Source organism: Notolepis coatsorum (assembly GCF_963971535.1).
Source record: "Notolepis coatsorum genome assembly, chromosome: 5".
Classification (NCBI taxonomy): Eukaryota; Metazoa; Chordata; class Actinopteri; order Aulopiformes; family Paralepididae; genus Notolepis; species Notolepis coatsorum.
In genome coordinates this window covers 196240356-196257582 of record NC_140169.1, presented here as the reverse complement: position 1 = coordinate 196257582, position 17227 = coordinate 196240356, and the positions used below count along the sequence as shown (strand labels likewise).

The 17227-nt window shown below is 42.9% G+C and overlaps 1 protein-coding gene across 2 annotated transcripts in view; it reads right to left on the bottom strand.

Annotated features, from left to right (window-relative positions):
- gdap2 (ganglioside induced differentiation associated protein 2) overlaps nt 1-17227 on the bottom strand; it is a 183708-nt gene that overhangs the window by 43547 nt on the left and 122934 nt on the right. For both annotated transcript variants that reach the window (XM_084314771.1, XM_084314772.1), the window contains exons 12-13: nt 1108-1162; nt 292-435 (exon numbers count right to left, since the gene is read on the bottom strand). In XM_084314771.1, coding sequence (XP_084170897.1) covers nt 292-435; nt 1108-1162 — 199 coding nt within the window. The remainder of the gene's footprint in view (nt 1-291; nt 436-1107; nt 1163-17227) is intronic.

Genomic DNA, 17227 nt, shown 5'->3' with positions numbered 1-17227 from the left:
CTCCACTCACAGGCTGCTTGAGGGTTCCGGAATGTTGAGCCCCTGGCCTGCCTTGTTTATGTTACCGATTTCCTGCTGTTTTAATACCTGCTTTAAAAGGGCTCTAGTGGGTTTGTTCTTTAAGCTAGCGCAAAGATACTGGTATCACATGAAACTAGAGGTATTGAGGAATACAAAGCCATCAGCCATGTCATGCTAGCTCACTGGCAAAGGGGTCGATTTTGCTCCAAAGTTAACAGGAGGTATAGCAGTACTGATGTGTGTGTGTGTGTGTGTGTGTGTGTGCCTCACCCTTGCATCGTATTCCAGTACAAAGGGTGGGATGTCGATCTGCTCTGGTTTGATGCAGAAGAAGAGCTGATGCAGGTTGTCCAGGTGATGAACCTTATCCTTTATACCAGACACACTGAAGGTACTGAAGAACCATGTAGACACCTGGAGAGAGAGAGATAGATAGAGAGATGAGAGAGAGAAGAGAGAAAGAGAAAAGAGAGAGAATAGAGATAAAGAGAAGAGATATAGATAAAGAAGAGATAGGAGAGAAAGAAGAGAGAAAGAGTAGATAGAGAGGAGCGAGAGAGAGACGAGAGAGAGGGGAAAAGAGAGATGGAGGGGAAGATAGAGAGAGGGGAAGAGAGAGAGGGGTGAGAGAGAGGGGGGGAAGAGAGAGGTGAGAGGGGGGGAAAGAGAGGGGGGAGTGAGAGAGAGGAGGGAGAGAGAGGGGCGAAGAGAAAGATGGGGAGGGTGAGAGAAAGAGAGAGATGGGGGTGAGAGAGGGGGAGAGTAAGAGAAAGGGAGAGATAAAGAAAGATAAAGTGAGACCAATTACATAAAAAACTATTCATAATATCCAATTCACCCATTATAGGGGGTAAACATTATGTTTTATATATGACACACATTTACATTTGCGACATACAGTATATTCCCATAGCAGCAAACATTAACAGTTGTCCTATATATGCATACACATCTACACATGAATCTATGCCGCACATATGCATGGTCCTTTAAAAAATATATATATATATATTAGCCAAGGTAACCAGACAACGGTAGGACTATCACGCCATTGGCGGAGAGTGGCAGAGCTAAGTGGCAGTTTACCTTGGAGCGAAAGGTTGGGTGTACAAAGTAGAATGCCCTCAAGTTCTTTTTGAACCTGTAATACAGAACAGAGAACAGCCTTCCGTCAGAACAGATATTACCATAGGACTGATACCTGTCAGAACACATAACTATCACCATAGGACTGATACCTGTCAGAACACATAACTATCACCATAGGACTGATACCTGTAAGAACACATAACTATCACCATAGGACTGATACCTGTCAGAACACATAACTATCACCATAGGACTGATACCTGTAAGAACACATAACTATCACCATAGGACTGATACCTGTCAGAACACATAACTATCACCATAGGACTGATACATGTCAGAATGCAAGATTACAATATTATTTTTTTTGTCTCGAACATAAAACAAGTTTTAAAGAAAACAAAAAGGTAAATAGTCAAAGACTATTTCCATACAGTTCAATAAGTGTTCGAGAAGGGACAGGGGGAAGTAAAAAAAAAAATTATAAATACATTTAATTAAATTATCAAGCCCTGCCTTAAAGGTGACATGCATTATAAATGTCATTTTTCAGTCTCTAGCATTGTATTATAGTAATAGGAGTTAGTATCAATGTGTTTTAGTGTCTAAATTCCATATTGGCGGATTGCTCTGATTCAGTTCAGACAATTTCCTGCTCCAGTAAATTAGGCCATCCTGATTTGAAGGCCTGAGTGACGTGACTCAGGCTCTGGGTAGCGGACAGTGATGTGATTGGCTCTGTGGTTGTAGCTAATGCCCGCCCACAATCTACCACAATCTACTGACTACACAGCGAGTGGAAACCACTTCTTACTGCGGCAGAGTGAAACCCGACACCTCTGCACTCTGGAGGGAGAGAGAGACGGAGAGAGAGAGGGAGAAACACTCCGCGCGCAGGTCCCCCCCCCCCCCCCCCCCATTCGGAGCACTTGGGGGGGGGGGGGGGGGGACCTGCCGCGCGGCACCCCCCCCCCCCCCCCCCGAACGGGAGAGCGAGAGAGTGAAAGAAAGAAAGGAAGAGAGAAGGAGGGAGGGAGGGAGTGAGCCTTATCAATAACGGCCTGTCCTCTCTCTCTCTCTCTCTCTCTCTCTCCTCTCTCTCTCTCTCTCTCTCCTCTCTCTCCTCTCTCTCCTCTCTCTCTCGCTCTCTCCCACCCCCTCTCTCTCTCTCTCTCTCTCTCTCTCTCTCTATCTCTCTCTGTCTACCAGTCGCAGACTGTGTGGACTGACTGTTACTCAAAGTGCTTATGGGCGGAGCCAGGCCATAACAGCCTGAAATCTTGAGGCTGACAAATTATGGTTTTGAGTACTTGATTAGAAATATAAAACAATGCATTTAAAAAAAAAAAAAAAAAAAACGTACAGATGTCTTCAATAGACTCACAGGAATTGTGTAAAGTTTTTTTTTTTTTTTTATAAGTATTTTTATTGCACATTACTTTAGTTACATTCCATATTGATGCACACATGCAATCTTATTTTTTTTCTTGTTCAAAAACAATTGTCCAGCGGCATATAACAAAAAATATTCAAAATAAGAATAAACATTCTCTTTCTTTTGGCGGGTCCATACATACATATAAACAGGATAGTTAAATAAGCTAGATTTTTGCTGGGAAATAAAAGAAAAAAGAGACTATACCTTCAGTTCAGACATTACTGTAATATGAGTGACTTTTTGAACTTATATTTCATTTTATATACCATTAGTAAAAGGCCAAAAGCCAAGACACCACAGACATTATACCTTCAGACATTGCTGTAATACGAGTAACATTTTGAACTTATATATCCTCTTCATCCTCCCTCAGACCCTTTAAGTAGTCCAACACCGGTCCCCATGTCGTATCAAACACCTTTCTCCGTCCTGTATTTTTAAATCTAAGCCTCTCTAAGTAGAGGGTCTCCCCCAGCTCTCTCATCCACATTTCAAATGAAGGTGCTGCATCCGACTTCCAAAGTCTCAAAATGAGCTTTTTAGCCAACACAGCACCTAAATATATCGGCCTTTTTTCATTTTCAGAGTACTTAGTGACATCGTCACTATATCCCAAAATGGCCACTAAGGGGCAGGGTTCCCACTGTTTATTAAAAACTTTTGAATAAAAGTCAAATATATCAGACCAGAACGTGTGTAAGTTGGGACAAGACCAGAGTTGATGTGTAAGGGTACCATCTTGATTTTTACATTTGTTACACAGTGGTGATACGCTAGGATACATCTTATTCACTTTCACCTTTGAGTAGTGCAACCTGTGTATCACTTTAAATTGAATCAAGTTGATTCTAACATTTACAGAGCACCGGTGAATATTTGTAAGACATGTTTCCCAGAATTCCTCATTGAGGGGTATCCCCAGTTCTGACTCCCACTCAGTCCTATATCTTTCTGTGCTAACTATTACCTGATTGAAAAGTGTCTGGTATATTATTGTCACCGCCCCTTTACTACCTGGTCTAACATTAATTATATTATGCTTGATGCTGAGGAATGTCTGACCATGTATCTACATGAGTCCTTACGAAGTTCCGTATCTGTAGATAGCGGAAAAAATGTGTTGACGGTAAATCGTGTTTGACCTTCAGTTGCTCGAATGATAGGAACTGGCCCTCTTGGTACAAGTCCTTCAAGCTCCCTATACCCTTCGCCTTCCACTGAGCAAACCCTTGGTCCATAGTGGATGGCTTAAAGGCATGGTTATTACAGATTGGAGTGTCTGTATACATATTTGGAGCTTTCAAGTATGTTTTAATCTGTTTCCATACCTTCAAGGTAGGGCTGGGCGATATGACGATATTATATAAATATCGGGTACAGTTCATTAACGATACACTTTTTTAACGTATCGTGGATATCGTGATGTTTTGCCCAAGAGGATTGTGTCGCGTCAATCTGGTCCACCCCGTTCAAACTTTTGAACAACGCCGCTCCCACACACACACTACTGCATCAAAGTTAGTTAGTACTTATGATTAACAAAGGCATTCGTTTTGTGGCATCAACATTATATAGTTACACGTTATATAGTTACACATCAGCGTATTTACCCAAACATAGCAACGTCCGATGACGACATAGATAGCAAGCGTTACTGTTCATATCTCAGTCCGTGCCGAGTTGTGCGTGCCCATTCTGCGGTCTGTTAATAAAGTTTTCAATCAGACAGATGTATGGAAAGGCTTTTATTATAACATTTGTTGCAGTAAAATCATTATGCCTCGTTGTCATGCTGCGGTGCGCTAGTAATCACTCGTCGGCTGCGGTGAGCTGTTGTTGTTGTCGTTGAGCTGAGCTCTCGTTAAAATCAAGGAGGGCATTCAGGAAGTAAAAAAACAATAGCGCTGCTTGCCGATTGGTGCTAAGAACAGCAGGGCGGGTACAATCGGTGTGACGTAATTGGCAGACTCGACTGTCAATCAAAATTATTCTGAACGTTATTAACGATTGCAGAATGGGTACAATACAGTACAGCTCAATACAACAACAGTGGACTGACTGGAGGATGAAGACCAGAAAAAGACTTTCGGCTTTTTTACATAAGGGTCCTCCATTTTCAATTCATCAAAACATTTAGAGACATACAAATATACAGTAGTTTCATAAAAATGCTAAAATCCTATTGATTGATTTAAAACTTTATTAACATATTGCAGAATGGGTACAGTACAGCTCAATACATACAATTGTTAAGGGGATGCAGACCAGCGAAAGACTTTCGTCTTGTTTACATCAGGGTCCCCCATTTTCAATTCATCATATTTCATATCTAAATCATATAATATCTCATTGCTAAATATATGCAATATATAATCTAATAATCCAATAATCTAAATCTAATATATAATATAAAAATGCTAAATGCATGGGTATTTTATTTTGTCTTTAATGTTAGCTTGCAAACTCAAATACTGTCTTGGTAAGCCTCATAATGAATTGTTTGGGGAAAAAAAGAAAAACATCGTGATGCGTATCGTGTATCGCCGAAAGGTCAGAAAATATCGTGATATCATATTTAGGCCATATCGCCCAGCCCTACTTCAAGGAGCTATGTACTATAAAATTCCCTTCATATAATGACTTGTTTATCTTGACAGGGCTATTCAAAAGGGCTAGGAGAGAGGTTCCCTGACAGGCTGCTCGCTCCATTGAGAGCCATGCAGGAGTGACCTCCTCCATGCCCTCCGTAAGGTTAGCACTTCTCCAGAAAGCCATATTGTTTAAATGTGCAGACCAGTAGTAACATTTGAAGTCTGGAAGACCAAAGCCACCCTCATTTTTTGTTTTACATAAGTGTTTTTTGCTAATACGTGCAGCTTTATTCTGCCAAATAAAGGGGATTATAATCGAGTCTAACTTTTTGAAATACCGCTGTGGTATGAATACTGGAATTGACTGAAAGATGTATGTAAATCTCGGAAGAACCACCATTTTAATAGCGTTTACTCTCCCAACCAGTGACAGTGGGAGGGTCTTCCAAAAATCTATATTCTGTTTCAACTGTTTTATTTTTACTTTCCAATTCTCTTCCAGTAAGAGTTCAGGTTTTTTAGTAACGGTCACTCCTAGGTAAGTAAATCTATCTTTGGTAATCTTAAAGGGGATAGAGTTCAATGAGGAGCTATCCTTATTTATTTGTATTGGCATTAATTCACTTTTATCCCAATTAATTTGAAAACCTGAAAGAGAGCCAAAATAATTAAACACTTCCATAATTGGAGGAAGGGACTCCTGTGGGTTAGATACGTATAACAAAATGTCATCTGCATACATTGAATTGTGTAAAGTTGCCCAAATAGTGCTAGGAATAGCAATGCATGTCCCCTTTAAAATATTTTACATTATAATTAGGGATGTCCGATCAGGAATTGGAATATACCATTTGGATACCATCTGATGTCAGGTAAGGAATCTATGTTATCAGTGTTAGGATAATCAGACTAGTTTTCGAGGAGATAAGCTTTTTTGTGATATGTGCTCTATCTGTTTCACTGTAAAATCCATGAGGAAATGAAAGCAGCTATTATCAGTGCGCGGCTCGAACGTGCGTGCGTGCACGTATACTATTGATCATCTAGCGTTTATTTGAAAACGATTCATAAATAGGCCGACAAATATCAACGTTCTGGAATATTCCAGTAAAAGGCGATTATCACATAATGGGCTGTTTTTCACCTGAAAACGGGTGCTTTTCAAAATGCTCTCAAACGGAAATGAAGCGATAAAAAACCAATCTGCCTTGACAACACTGACCGAAAAATGATTCTTTGATAAGCGACGGGCAGATTAGACACATAGCCATAATTTAAAACATAGATTAGGCGATATTAACGTTAACACTGGGAGTGGACCGTGGCATTCAAGGGGGTAAAAAGGAAAACACGGCGTGGCGCTCAAAGTGTTAACCAACGAAATCAGAGCGTCCGCTGCCTTGCTCGAAGCCAAACTCGACAGCCTCTGGACGTCGGTTAATGACCATGCCGAGTGTCTGACCTCCGTGGAAGACGGCTTGAATACTTGGACTGGCAAGGTGGACGAGCTAGAGGCTAGGTGTACGGCGCTAGAAGCAATGATAAGCTAAAGGCTAAGCTAACCAACGTAGAGTCCCGGAGCCGCCGGTCTAATATTTGCATATTAGGACTGGATGAGTCCGTTCATAGCGACCAGCCCAGCGACTTTTTTGCAGAGGTTCTGGTTGAAATTCTGGGGAAGGAGGTGCTCCCTACGCCACCCGAACTGGACCGGTGTCACAGGGCCCTTACTGCCAAGCCAGCACCCGGCTCCAGGCCTAGAGTGGTTATTGCTTGTGTAACCCCAGGTTCAGATTCATAATTATCAGTTACATAAATAGTTCCTGTTTACCATGAGGTCCCACTTCCTGTATATAGCGTATGATGTCATGATTTGAAGGTTCTGGAACCTTTGTGATGTCATCCTATGATGTCATATAGAACATTCCGGAACCTCTTGGTTTCCTATATATTCAGCCAGCTCTCAAGCAGCCAGCCTCTTTCTCCTCAACCACTGGACCCGCAACATCACCCAGACGGACCGGACTAACCAACCGACTGGAAGCCGCAAGTCTCCACCAGCACCCCGGAGCAGTCCAGACCACCCCTCACCAAGCGTGCTCAGCTGGATAGATACCCGATGGCGAGCCAACCCCGGAACATTTGATAAGACTAATGGCAGCCTGATGTGACTACCCATGAGGCTCACCTAGTGCTCAACTATTGCTACACCACTAGTCCGGTAGGATTGAACTGAACGAGACTACAAGGACTTCCAAGGGAGGCAATCCCGTTCACCTTATGTTGTGATATTGTATTTTGTATTTGAATTGATTTAACTGGATATATGGATATAGATATTCTGCCATTGTATGATGTTATAATAGAACCTTCTAGAACATAGAACCTTCTAGAACCGGTTGTGGTGATGTCATAATAGACCTCGATTATCGCCGAATCACTTCCTGGTTTAAAGAGTTAACGGGCCAATTCACCTAATAAGGTATTTGCATTCCCTGATAAACTAATATAGAGTTACCGATGATAACCTCAGAGACGTCTGAATGAACCCCAATGTGTTGATCCAATCGACCTAGGCCTTGATATCGACCTAACCCTCCCGCAAGGAAAGGTTACTGACCTAATCTAAAACTGCTGGTTTTCAGCTAGTACTTTATGTTTCAAGTCCACCAGAGAGGGGTTCGGCTCCCTCTCGCATTGGTGTCGCATGTGTCCATCTTCTCCACAGCTGAAACAATACCAGGGTCTGGGTCTATGGCTTATGTAGGACTTTGGGCTTTGAGTCTCCGACTTTTGGGACTTGGGAGTACCTCTGTTAGTCGTCGGTTTAACTGATGCCTGGGCTTCTTGCTTGGAAGCTGGCCTCGCTTGTCTGTTCCGGTTGTCCCTCCTTCCCAGGATCTGTGTCTGTAAGTCTGCAATTAGGCCCTCTAACCGCTGGAAGTTGGAGCTGGAGTCCGGAATCGACTTTGGAGCGTATTCCTCTTCCCTTTGGGTCCAGCTGCCCTGGGCGTTACTCGATACCCTTGGCCTCGAAACGTTCGGGCTCTGTCTCATGCGGTATTCTTTGGAAGAGCGCTGGTCTTCTGCGGTGCGGATTAACAGGAGGAGCAAGGACAGAAGCGTGTCATCGCGTATGCAAGCCGCGGATTGTCAAAATGTGAAACCAGATATCCTGCCCATAAATTGGAGTTCCTTGCCTTAAAATGGTCGGTAACTGAGAAGTTCCAGGATTACCTCTACGGACGACCATTTCTTGCTGTCACTGATAGTAACCCCCTGACGTATGTCCTTACCACGGCTAAGCTTGATGCCGCAAGCTACAGATGGTTATCCGATCTATCTACCTTCGACTTCCAGCTGCAATACAGAGCTGGGAACCAGAATCAAGACGCTGATGGGCTGTCCCGGCGACCACACAGCACACCAGAGGATGACGCAAAATCGATAAAAGAGATGGAAAGAATACAACAGTTTGCGAAAAGACACCTCCCGGAACCAGAACACACAAACATGAGTGAAGACATCATTATAGCCATCTGCGACAGACACTTAGTTCGCGAAGTGATCGACAACGGCTCTACAGAGACACCATCGAGCCGTGCATTGGTGGGATCACTTGCCCTCCACCCAAGTGCAATTCCAGACAGCTTCCAAGGAGAGGATCAGCTGGGTGGCCTACCCGTCGTTCCGCTGATAACTCCTGCCGAAATGAGAGAAAAGCAAAGAGCCGACACCTGTATCAGTCAAGTACTACAGCTAGTGGAGGCAGGGGAGAAACCTCCACCGACACTCAGAAAGGAAATCCCCGAACTTTACCTTCTACTAAGAGAGTGGAATCGGTTAGAAGTATTGGACGGGGTCCTGTACAGGAAGAGGCAAGAAGGCGCACAGACCCACCATCAACTGGTGCTGCCAGAAGACCTGAGACCTATGGTCTTAAAAAGCCTTCACGATGACATGGGCCACATGGGCGTGGACCGAACCCTAGACCTCGTCCGGAAGCGATTCTATTGGCCCAAAATGGCAGCTGAAATAGAGACAAAGATCAGGACCTGCAACCGATGTGTACGGCGTAAGGTACCACAAGAGAGAGCTGCCCCGTTGGTGAACATCACGGCCACACGACCACTAGAGTTGCTGTGCATGGACTTTCTCAGCCTGGAACCAGACTCCAGTAACACAAAGGACATCTTGGTCATTACGGACCACTTCACGAAATACGCAGTAGCGATCCCTACCGCCAATCAAAAAGCGCGGACAGTCGCTAAATGCCTGTGGGACAACTTCATTGTCCACTATGGTATCCCGGAGAAGCTCCACAGCGACCAAGGTGCGGATTTCCAATCCCGCACAATTAGAGAGCTGTGTGAGCTGGCCGGCATCAAAAAGATACGAACTACCCCGTACCATCCAAGGGGAAACCCAGTAGAACGCTTCAACCGGACCCTGCTTAATATGCTGGGCACCCTGGAGAATAAGAAGAAGAGCCATTGGCGAGACTACGTCAAACCCCTAGTACACGCCTACAACTGTACTAAGAACGACACTACTGGATTCACCCCGTATGAACTGATGTTCGGGCGACAGCCAAGAGTGCCTGTGGACATAGCCTTCAACTTACCTGTCAACTACAAGCCAGGCTCACACTCGCAGTACGTCCGCAGTTTGAGATCGCACCTTGAAGCAAGTTACAGAGTAGCTACAGAAAATGCGCAGAAGACGGCGGACCGCAACAAAGCCAGGTTCGACAAACGAGCTGTTGAGTCTACCCTGCAGGAAGGGGACAGGGTTCTCGTCAGGGACGTCCGCCTCAGAGGAAAGCACAAGCTAGCAGACCGGTGGGAAGCAGATATCTATATTGTAGTGAAACACACTGGACATGTCCCAGTCTATGTAGTGCGACCTGAAACCAGAGATGGCCCACTACGAACGCTCCACAGAGACCTACTGCTACCTTGCGGCTTCCTTCCTACTACCCCTGTGGAAGATGGACCTCCTGTAAAGGTCAAAGCTAAGCGACCAAGAACTCGACAGAACCCAAGAGAAGAAAGCTTGAATGAATCGGAGGGAGAGGACCCAGATGATGACTATCTTGATCTCCCTTATCACTATGACCAGGGAGGTCTAGTGGTGGAAACACGACTCTTTCCAGTGTCCACAGTCGAGCAAGACCCCTCAGACGGAGTCATTATTCCAGAGGGAGCGCCAGATACAGCGGATCTGGAAACTCCCTTACCTGATATGGATCCGGAAGAGGACAACCTACCCGACCAGACCTTACCAGTTATGAGTTCAGAGGAGAACAATACTAGCATGAATGAACTGGAGACCGAACCCGATGGACCGGGGAATGTCCACAACGATGTGGAAAGAGAAACCGAAAGAGAGGTCATAGATGAACAGCCAAGAAGGTCGACAAGACATAGGGAACCTCCAAAAACCCTGACTTATCACCGACTAGGAAACCCAATAGTGACGATAATCCAGTCAATATTACAGAGTCTAAGCTCAGTAATCGCAGACTCTTTAGGTGACTCTGACTCCACAGAACCCCATAGGATTGTGATAATGTAGTCCTGGGGTAATATGCACAGGGACGTGCATTAGGATAGAAGGGGAGAATGTAACCTCGGGTTCAGATTCATAACTAGCATAGGAACATAAATAGTTAATGTTAGTAGGTAAGAACTTTCTAGACAGTAAAACATTCTAGGCCCAGACTCCCCAAAACCCCATAGGATTGTGATAATGTAGTCCTGGGATAATATGCACAGGGACGTGCATTAGGATAGAAGGGGAGAATGTAACCCCAGGTTCAGATTCATAATTATCAGTTACATAAATAGTTCCTGTTTACCATGAGGTCCCACTTCCTGTATATAGCGTATGATGTCATGATTTGAAGGTTCTGGAACCTTTGTGATGTCATCCTATGATGTCATATAGAACATTCCGGAACCTCTTGGTTTCCTATATATTCAGCCAGCTCTCAAGCAGCCAGCCTCTTTCTCCTCAACCACTGGACCCGCAACATCACCCAGACGGACCGGACTAACCAACCGACTGGAAGCCGCAAGTCTCCACCAGCACCCCGGAGCAGTCCAGACCACCCCTCACCAAGCGTGCTCAGCTGGATAGATACCCGATGGCGAGCCAACCCCGGAACATTTGATAAGACTAATGGCAGCCTGATGTGACTACCCATGAGGCTCACCTAGTGCTCAACTATTGCTACACCACTAGTCCGGTAGGATTGAACTGAACGAGACTACAAGGACTTCCAAGGGAGGCAATCCCGTTCACCTTATGTTGTGATATTGTATTTTGTATTTGAATTGATTTAACTGGATATATGGATATAGATATTCTGCCATTGTATGATGTTATAATAGAACCTTCTAGAACATAGAACCTTCTAGAACCGGTTGTGGTGATGTCATAATAGACCTCGATTATCGCCGAATCACTTCCTGGTTTAAAGAGTTAACGGGCCAATTCACCTAATAAGGTATTTGCATTCCCTGATAAACTAATATAGAGTTACCGATGATAACCTCAGAGACGTCTGAATGAACCCCAATGTGTTGATCCAATCGACCTAGGCCTTGATATCGACCTAACCCTCCCGCAAGGAAAGGTTACTGACCTAATCTAAAAGGGATACTTCCAAGCATAAGTTGTACTTTACGTACGTATATATTATTACTGTTTATCTAGCGCGCTTTTAATTAAAACACCGGTTATTGTTATAACTCTGCCTCTGGTCTACAATCCTTTTAATTGTGTATATTACTCCTTGTCGCATTCGAACCTAGAACTGTGCCCGTGGCAAACAGCTGTTACTGGTATTAACACAAGTGCTACACTTGCCTACATCATTATCGAATAAAAGAGAGGATTATCTGGGAGGCACGGAAGAGGAGGGGAACGCTGAAATACAGAGGGAAACCAGTCCTAATATTTGAAGACTACTGTCCCGAAGTCGTGGAGCAGCGTTCCCGCTACAAAGACGTCATGGGCCTCCTCTACAAGCAAGGTCTCAAGCCGTCTCTTCAGTTCCCTGCGAGACTTATCACAACCGAGGACGGGGCGAGAAAACATCTTTCATCGCCTGAGGACGCCGTGGACTTCTTGAGGACCCGGCATAAAGGGGCCTCGACACCGGCCTCACCAGTACCAAACGCGGTAGTAGCCTGATTTTGGGCCGTTAGCACTTCGCTATGGCTAACACGCCGAGCATCATATCGCTCTATATTTCTGCGTTCTTATAAATATGGTTGACTGTGTGACGTTAGGTGTCGCCTGGATGCTTTATTTAAATGTTTCTCTGCGTCTGACTTAAGGGGGGGTTGGCCTGGTCTGTTTTATGTAACTATTACATAATGCCACTTTATTTTTTTGTTTGTTTTTTAAATCCACTATATGCCGGGGAGCTAAGCGCTAGCTTTGTTTAAATGACCTAGGACTTCTATGCGTGTCACTTACGCCTCGTCACGACTTGGCTTAACACTTTCAGTGCCGGCCATTAACATGGTAAAGCATGGTTAAATGCCAGCACCCACTTCAATGATAGCGCTGTGAACGCATAATCTCTGTCTTAAATTATGGCTATGTGTCTAATCTGCCTGGCGCTTATCGGTTCATTTCCGTTTTTATAGCATTTTGAAAAGCCCTCGTTTTCAAGGAAAATATAAAGATTCCGTGATAAAAGGCGTTTACTGGAATATTCTGGAATACACAAACACGTAATTTTTCGGCCTATTTATGAATCGTTTTCAAATAAATGCTAGATTATCGATAGTATATCTTATAGTGTACTTATGCACGCTATAGAGGCAGGCTGAAAAATCGATTCTCTCATTTCCTCATCAGCGATCACAGCCACACACACACATAGGGCAAACGCTTATATCTCTGTGAAAAATAGCTCTGATTATCCTAAGACTGGTAAAATAGATTCCTTACCTTAGATCAGATGTTATCCAAAAAGATTATTCCAATTCCTGATCGCCATTCCAAATATTGATCACGCTTATTGATTACAGTGTTGGGTACTGTAAATACATAATCCACACGTTTTCCGGGCCGGCGAGCACAATGGATTCTTCAGTTGGCTCGACGGAAAAGTAAAATGAGGAAACTGGCCACCCCCCCTTCGTCAGTGTAAAGTAATGGGGTGCAGTTACACAGGGAGAGACGATAGGGGGCGGTATCTTCCCAATTGAGCTCAGAGAGACTCTGCAGCACTAACCCGAGGCTTGATTGATGAAATATGAATTCAAATCACCCACAAAAAAAAAACTACAAACAAACGCTATATAGCGTCGGGGGCACTCAAAGGTCGGCATGAACTAACGACAAAACGCGTCTTTTTTACTCGAAACGCGATCTTTTCCATTTACTCTACGTTTTGAGGCTTTTTCTTTTTTTTGTTTATGTTTGGGAGTGTGGCAAGCAGCCACTGAGAGAGTAATCTACTTATGGTAGGTTTGAGGGTTTTAGGCCCTATGGTGAGTCCCTGTGTTGTTGGGGAAAGGCCCACCGGTCCCGCACCTATGTTTTTTATGTATGTTTTATGTATGGCTCAGTCAGGACACATGTCTGCTACTGAAAATATTTGTTTTATGTATGGCTCTAGGTACATATGCTTAGTGGTTAAAATAGGTGAATTTGGTGTGCCCACAGGCCTTTTTAGGTCTGCCCCGTCTACACACCCACTAATATTCTATGGCTATGGCTAACTCCGAGAGATTTAAGCTCTGCTCTAGGAATGTTCGAGGTCTTCAGAAACTAGCGAAAAGGAAGGCGATTCTGACCTTTTTAAAGAAGGAGAATGTTTCTATTGCTTTATTACAGGAAACCCATATGGGACCCAACAAAAAAGTTGTTAAACCCATCCACTACCTCATTTATAAGAGTCATTTTCTGTCCTTTTCTGTAAAATAATCAGGGAAAGCTAGGTTGGTTTGTTTATTTCTAATAATACTATTTAATACGTCCCATATTCCTCCTCTTCCTATAATTACACTCATAAACTGTAAAAACAGGCAAGTGATCGCTAATATCTTCAATTAATAATCCACTTGTCATATTACTTTCCATTTATAGATTAGGGTGGCACATTCATATGTCATTCTACTAGGTCTTGTAATTGTTGGGAAAAGGCTCATACTGTACATTATTTCCATGAATTCATCAGTTTTTCCATGTTTGTTTGGGTTCAACAGGTCGATGTTAAAGTCCTCATACTTCACCTTTTGCTTTGACGTGAAAAACAACCTCTCCATATTCACCATGAATGTGTCAATGTTATATCCTGGTTTTCTATACACACAGCTCACAATTACATTAAAAAAAGAAATTCATCATAGGACTGATACCCGTCAGGACACGAGATGACTGTCATCATAGGACTGATAACTGACACTCAAAGGGATGACTCATCACTCATCACTGTGTCCTTTATGAGAAGGTTGGTTGATCCTCTCTGATGGATTGGCGCAACAAAAACTGGTATTTGTACATTTTTAAGGCCCTTACTGGTAAGCTACCTACTTATACTACATTATTGGAATGGAATTCTAGAACCTATGGAACCCGTTCTAGTGACTGGTTGGTCCTTCAGGTCCCCAGAGTTTGCTCAGAACAGCGTAAATCTGCATTTTGTTATGATGCCTCTTTCTAGCTCATGAAATTAACTCCAACAGTCCTAAGGTTTGAGATTATCCCCTCTGTTGCAGAGTTTAAAACCTCCAAACATTGTCAATCAAGTTGTACGTGTTTTAGTTGATTTGTTATCCTTGCTTTTGTCAATTCACATTGTCATCCACCATTATAACACCATATCTATCATTATGCATGGTGATGGGAGTGTCATGTATGTGGGCTGCTTTATTGCCTCTGGTCCTGGTGACATTGCCATTACAAGGAAACCAGTGAATTCTATGATTTTACTTTCAAATTCTACAGAGGAATGATGTGCTCCATGACCTGTAGCCATGCCAAAGGAGCTACAGTATGCAGCAAGGCAACGATTCTAAATATTCAAGCAGAAATACATAATAGTGGTTAAATGAGAAGACATGTAGCATTATGGATGGTCAAAGATGACACTGGGACCTTTGGGACACTTTGAAATACTGTAGAAGTTGTATCCCTAAAATGTCAGTGAATTGAGGGAGTTCAATGATGAAAACTAACCAAAATCCATCAAAGCACATGCAAGAGACTAGTATTCAACTCTAGGAAAGGTCCGGGAAAGGTTTAGTTGAAACCATGGGTGCCAGCAGCTGCTGGATCCCAAGGGTTCACATACTTATGCACACAAGGATATTTCATGTTTAATCATTGTATTTAGTAAATAATCCAAACTATTAGTAGTTTCCATCAGAAAATGTATCTTAGATGAAGATATAATAACAATGATTAATGTGTGAAATATTTGAAAAACAGACTATCCAAAGGAGTTCACATACTTTCAAGCAACACTGTAGTAGTAGAAGGGGGTGTTTTTGTGAGCCTTTATTTTTCCCCATGTGAGGTTGGACACAATATGTGATTTGCTTTAGAAGTGCGTGGGAATTATCTAATGGAGTAATGGGACATTTTGCTTACCAATGTACCCGTTATACAATGTGTCTCTTCTTGTTAACACTTTCAGTGCCAACGACGGGACATCTCGTTAGTTCATGCCAACCGTTGAGTAACAACAACGAGAAATCGTTTAATTGTTATTTTTTTAATTAGCGATTTCCATTAATATTTCATCAATATAGCCTCACGTTACCAGATCTGGGCTCGAACAGGGAAAATACCGCCCCCTATCGTCTCTCCGGATGGTACTGCACCCCATTGGATTGGATTGGATTTAATGAAACGCATGGGGAAAAAATTGTCCGGATTCCACATTTTACTTGTCAGGCAAGTAACCGGCGACGATCCTAGTCATTGCCCACCATCAGAACAGCGTGGAATATGTCTTTTGACCACCCAGCGTTGGATCAATAAACGCGATCGATATTTGGAATGGCGATCAGGAATTGGAATAATCTTTTTGGAGAACATCTGATCTGAGGTAAGGAATCTATTTTACCAGTATTGGGATAATCGGAGCTGTTTTACCTATATATCAACGTGTCCCCTATGTGTGTATGTGGCTCTGAGTGTGTGTAGCTGATCAGGAAATAAAATAATGGATTTTTCAGCCCGCTTCTATAGCGTGCATAAGTACACATATACTATCGATAATCTAGCATTTATTTGGAAACGATTCATAAATAGGCCGAAAAATGACAACGTGTTTTGTGTATTACAGTAAAGCTGAACGTTTAAAAAAACGAGCGTTTTTCAAAATGGTATAAAACGGAAATGAACCGATTAAAAAACAATCAGTTTCGACAATGTTGACTGCAAACAAGTCATTGATAAGCGACGGTCGTATTTGTAGCGGTGTCCACTTATAGTGCCTATAACCTTAGACACATAGCCATAATTTAAGATATAGTTTATGCGTTCACAAATGTGAGAGCTCTGTCATTGAATAGAGCGGTGGCACGCAACAGGGTTAATAGGACTGGCACGGAAAGTGTTAAGGTGCATTGAGGTCCATCCCTTGGTTTTAATGCTTAATTAAGAAAACAGGGGATGTTTTAGTGAACCATTATAAGAGTAAAGTTGGACATTACATTGTGTGAGTACTCATATTACTGTTGTAATGTTACATTTAGCAGGTCAATATGGCCATCTGTTGCCTATTGGGCTTTGCCATGTTATGATTATTTGCAGCATATTTATTATTATGCTAAATGCAGTATGTTTGTTTTTCTGGACAATATTTGTCATTTTGGTAATTTATTTAATGTTATAAACATGCATTTGCATAAAACAACTGTAGTATCCGAAACTTGTTGATGCCGTAAGCTTCAGACGCTCTCAAACTTTGAATCCTCCCGTTCCATATCCGCGCACAAGAAAGCACCGACCACGAAGTAGTATCAACTATTTAATGTCCAATTCGGGTTACACGTTCTTGTTTCCTAATTATATATAGAGCAGCGAGATTAACAAAGTTTATCCAGGGAAATAG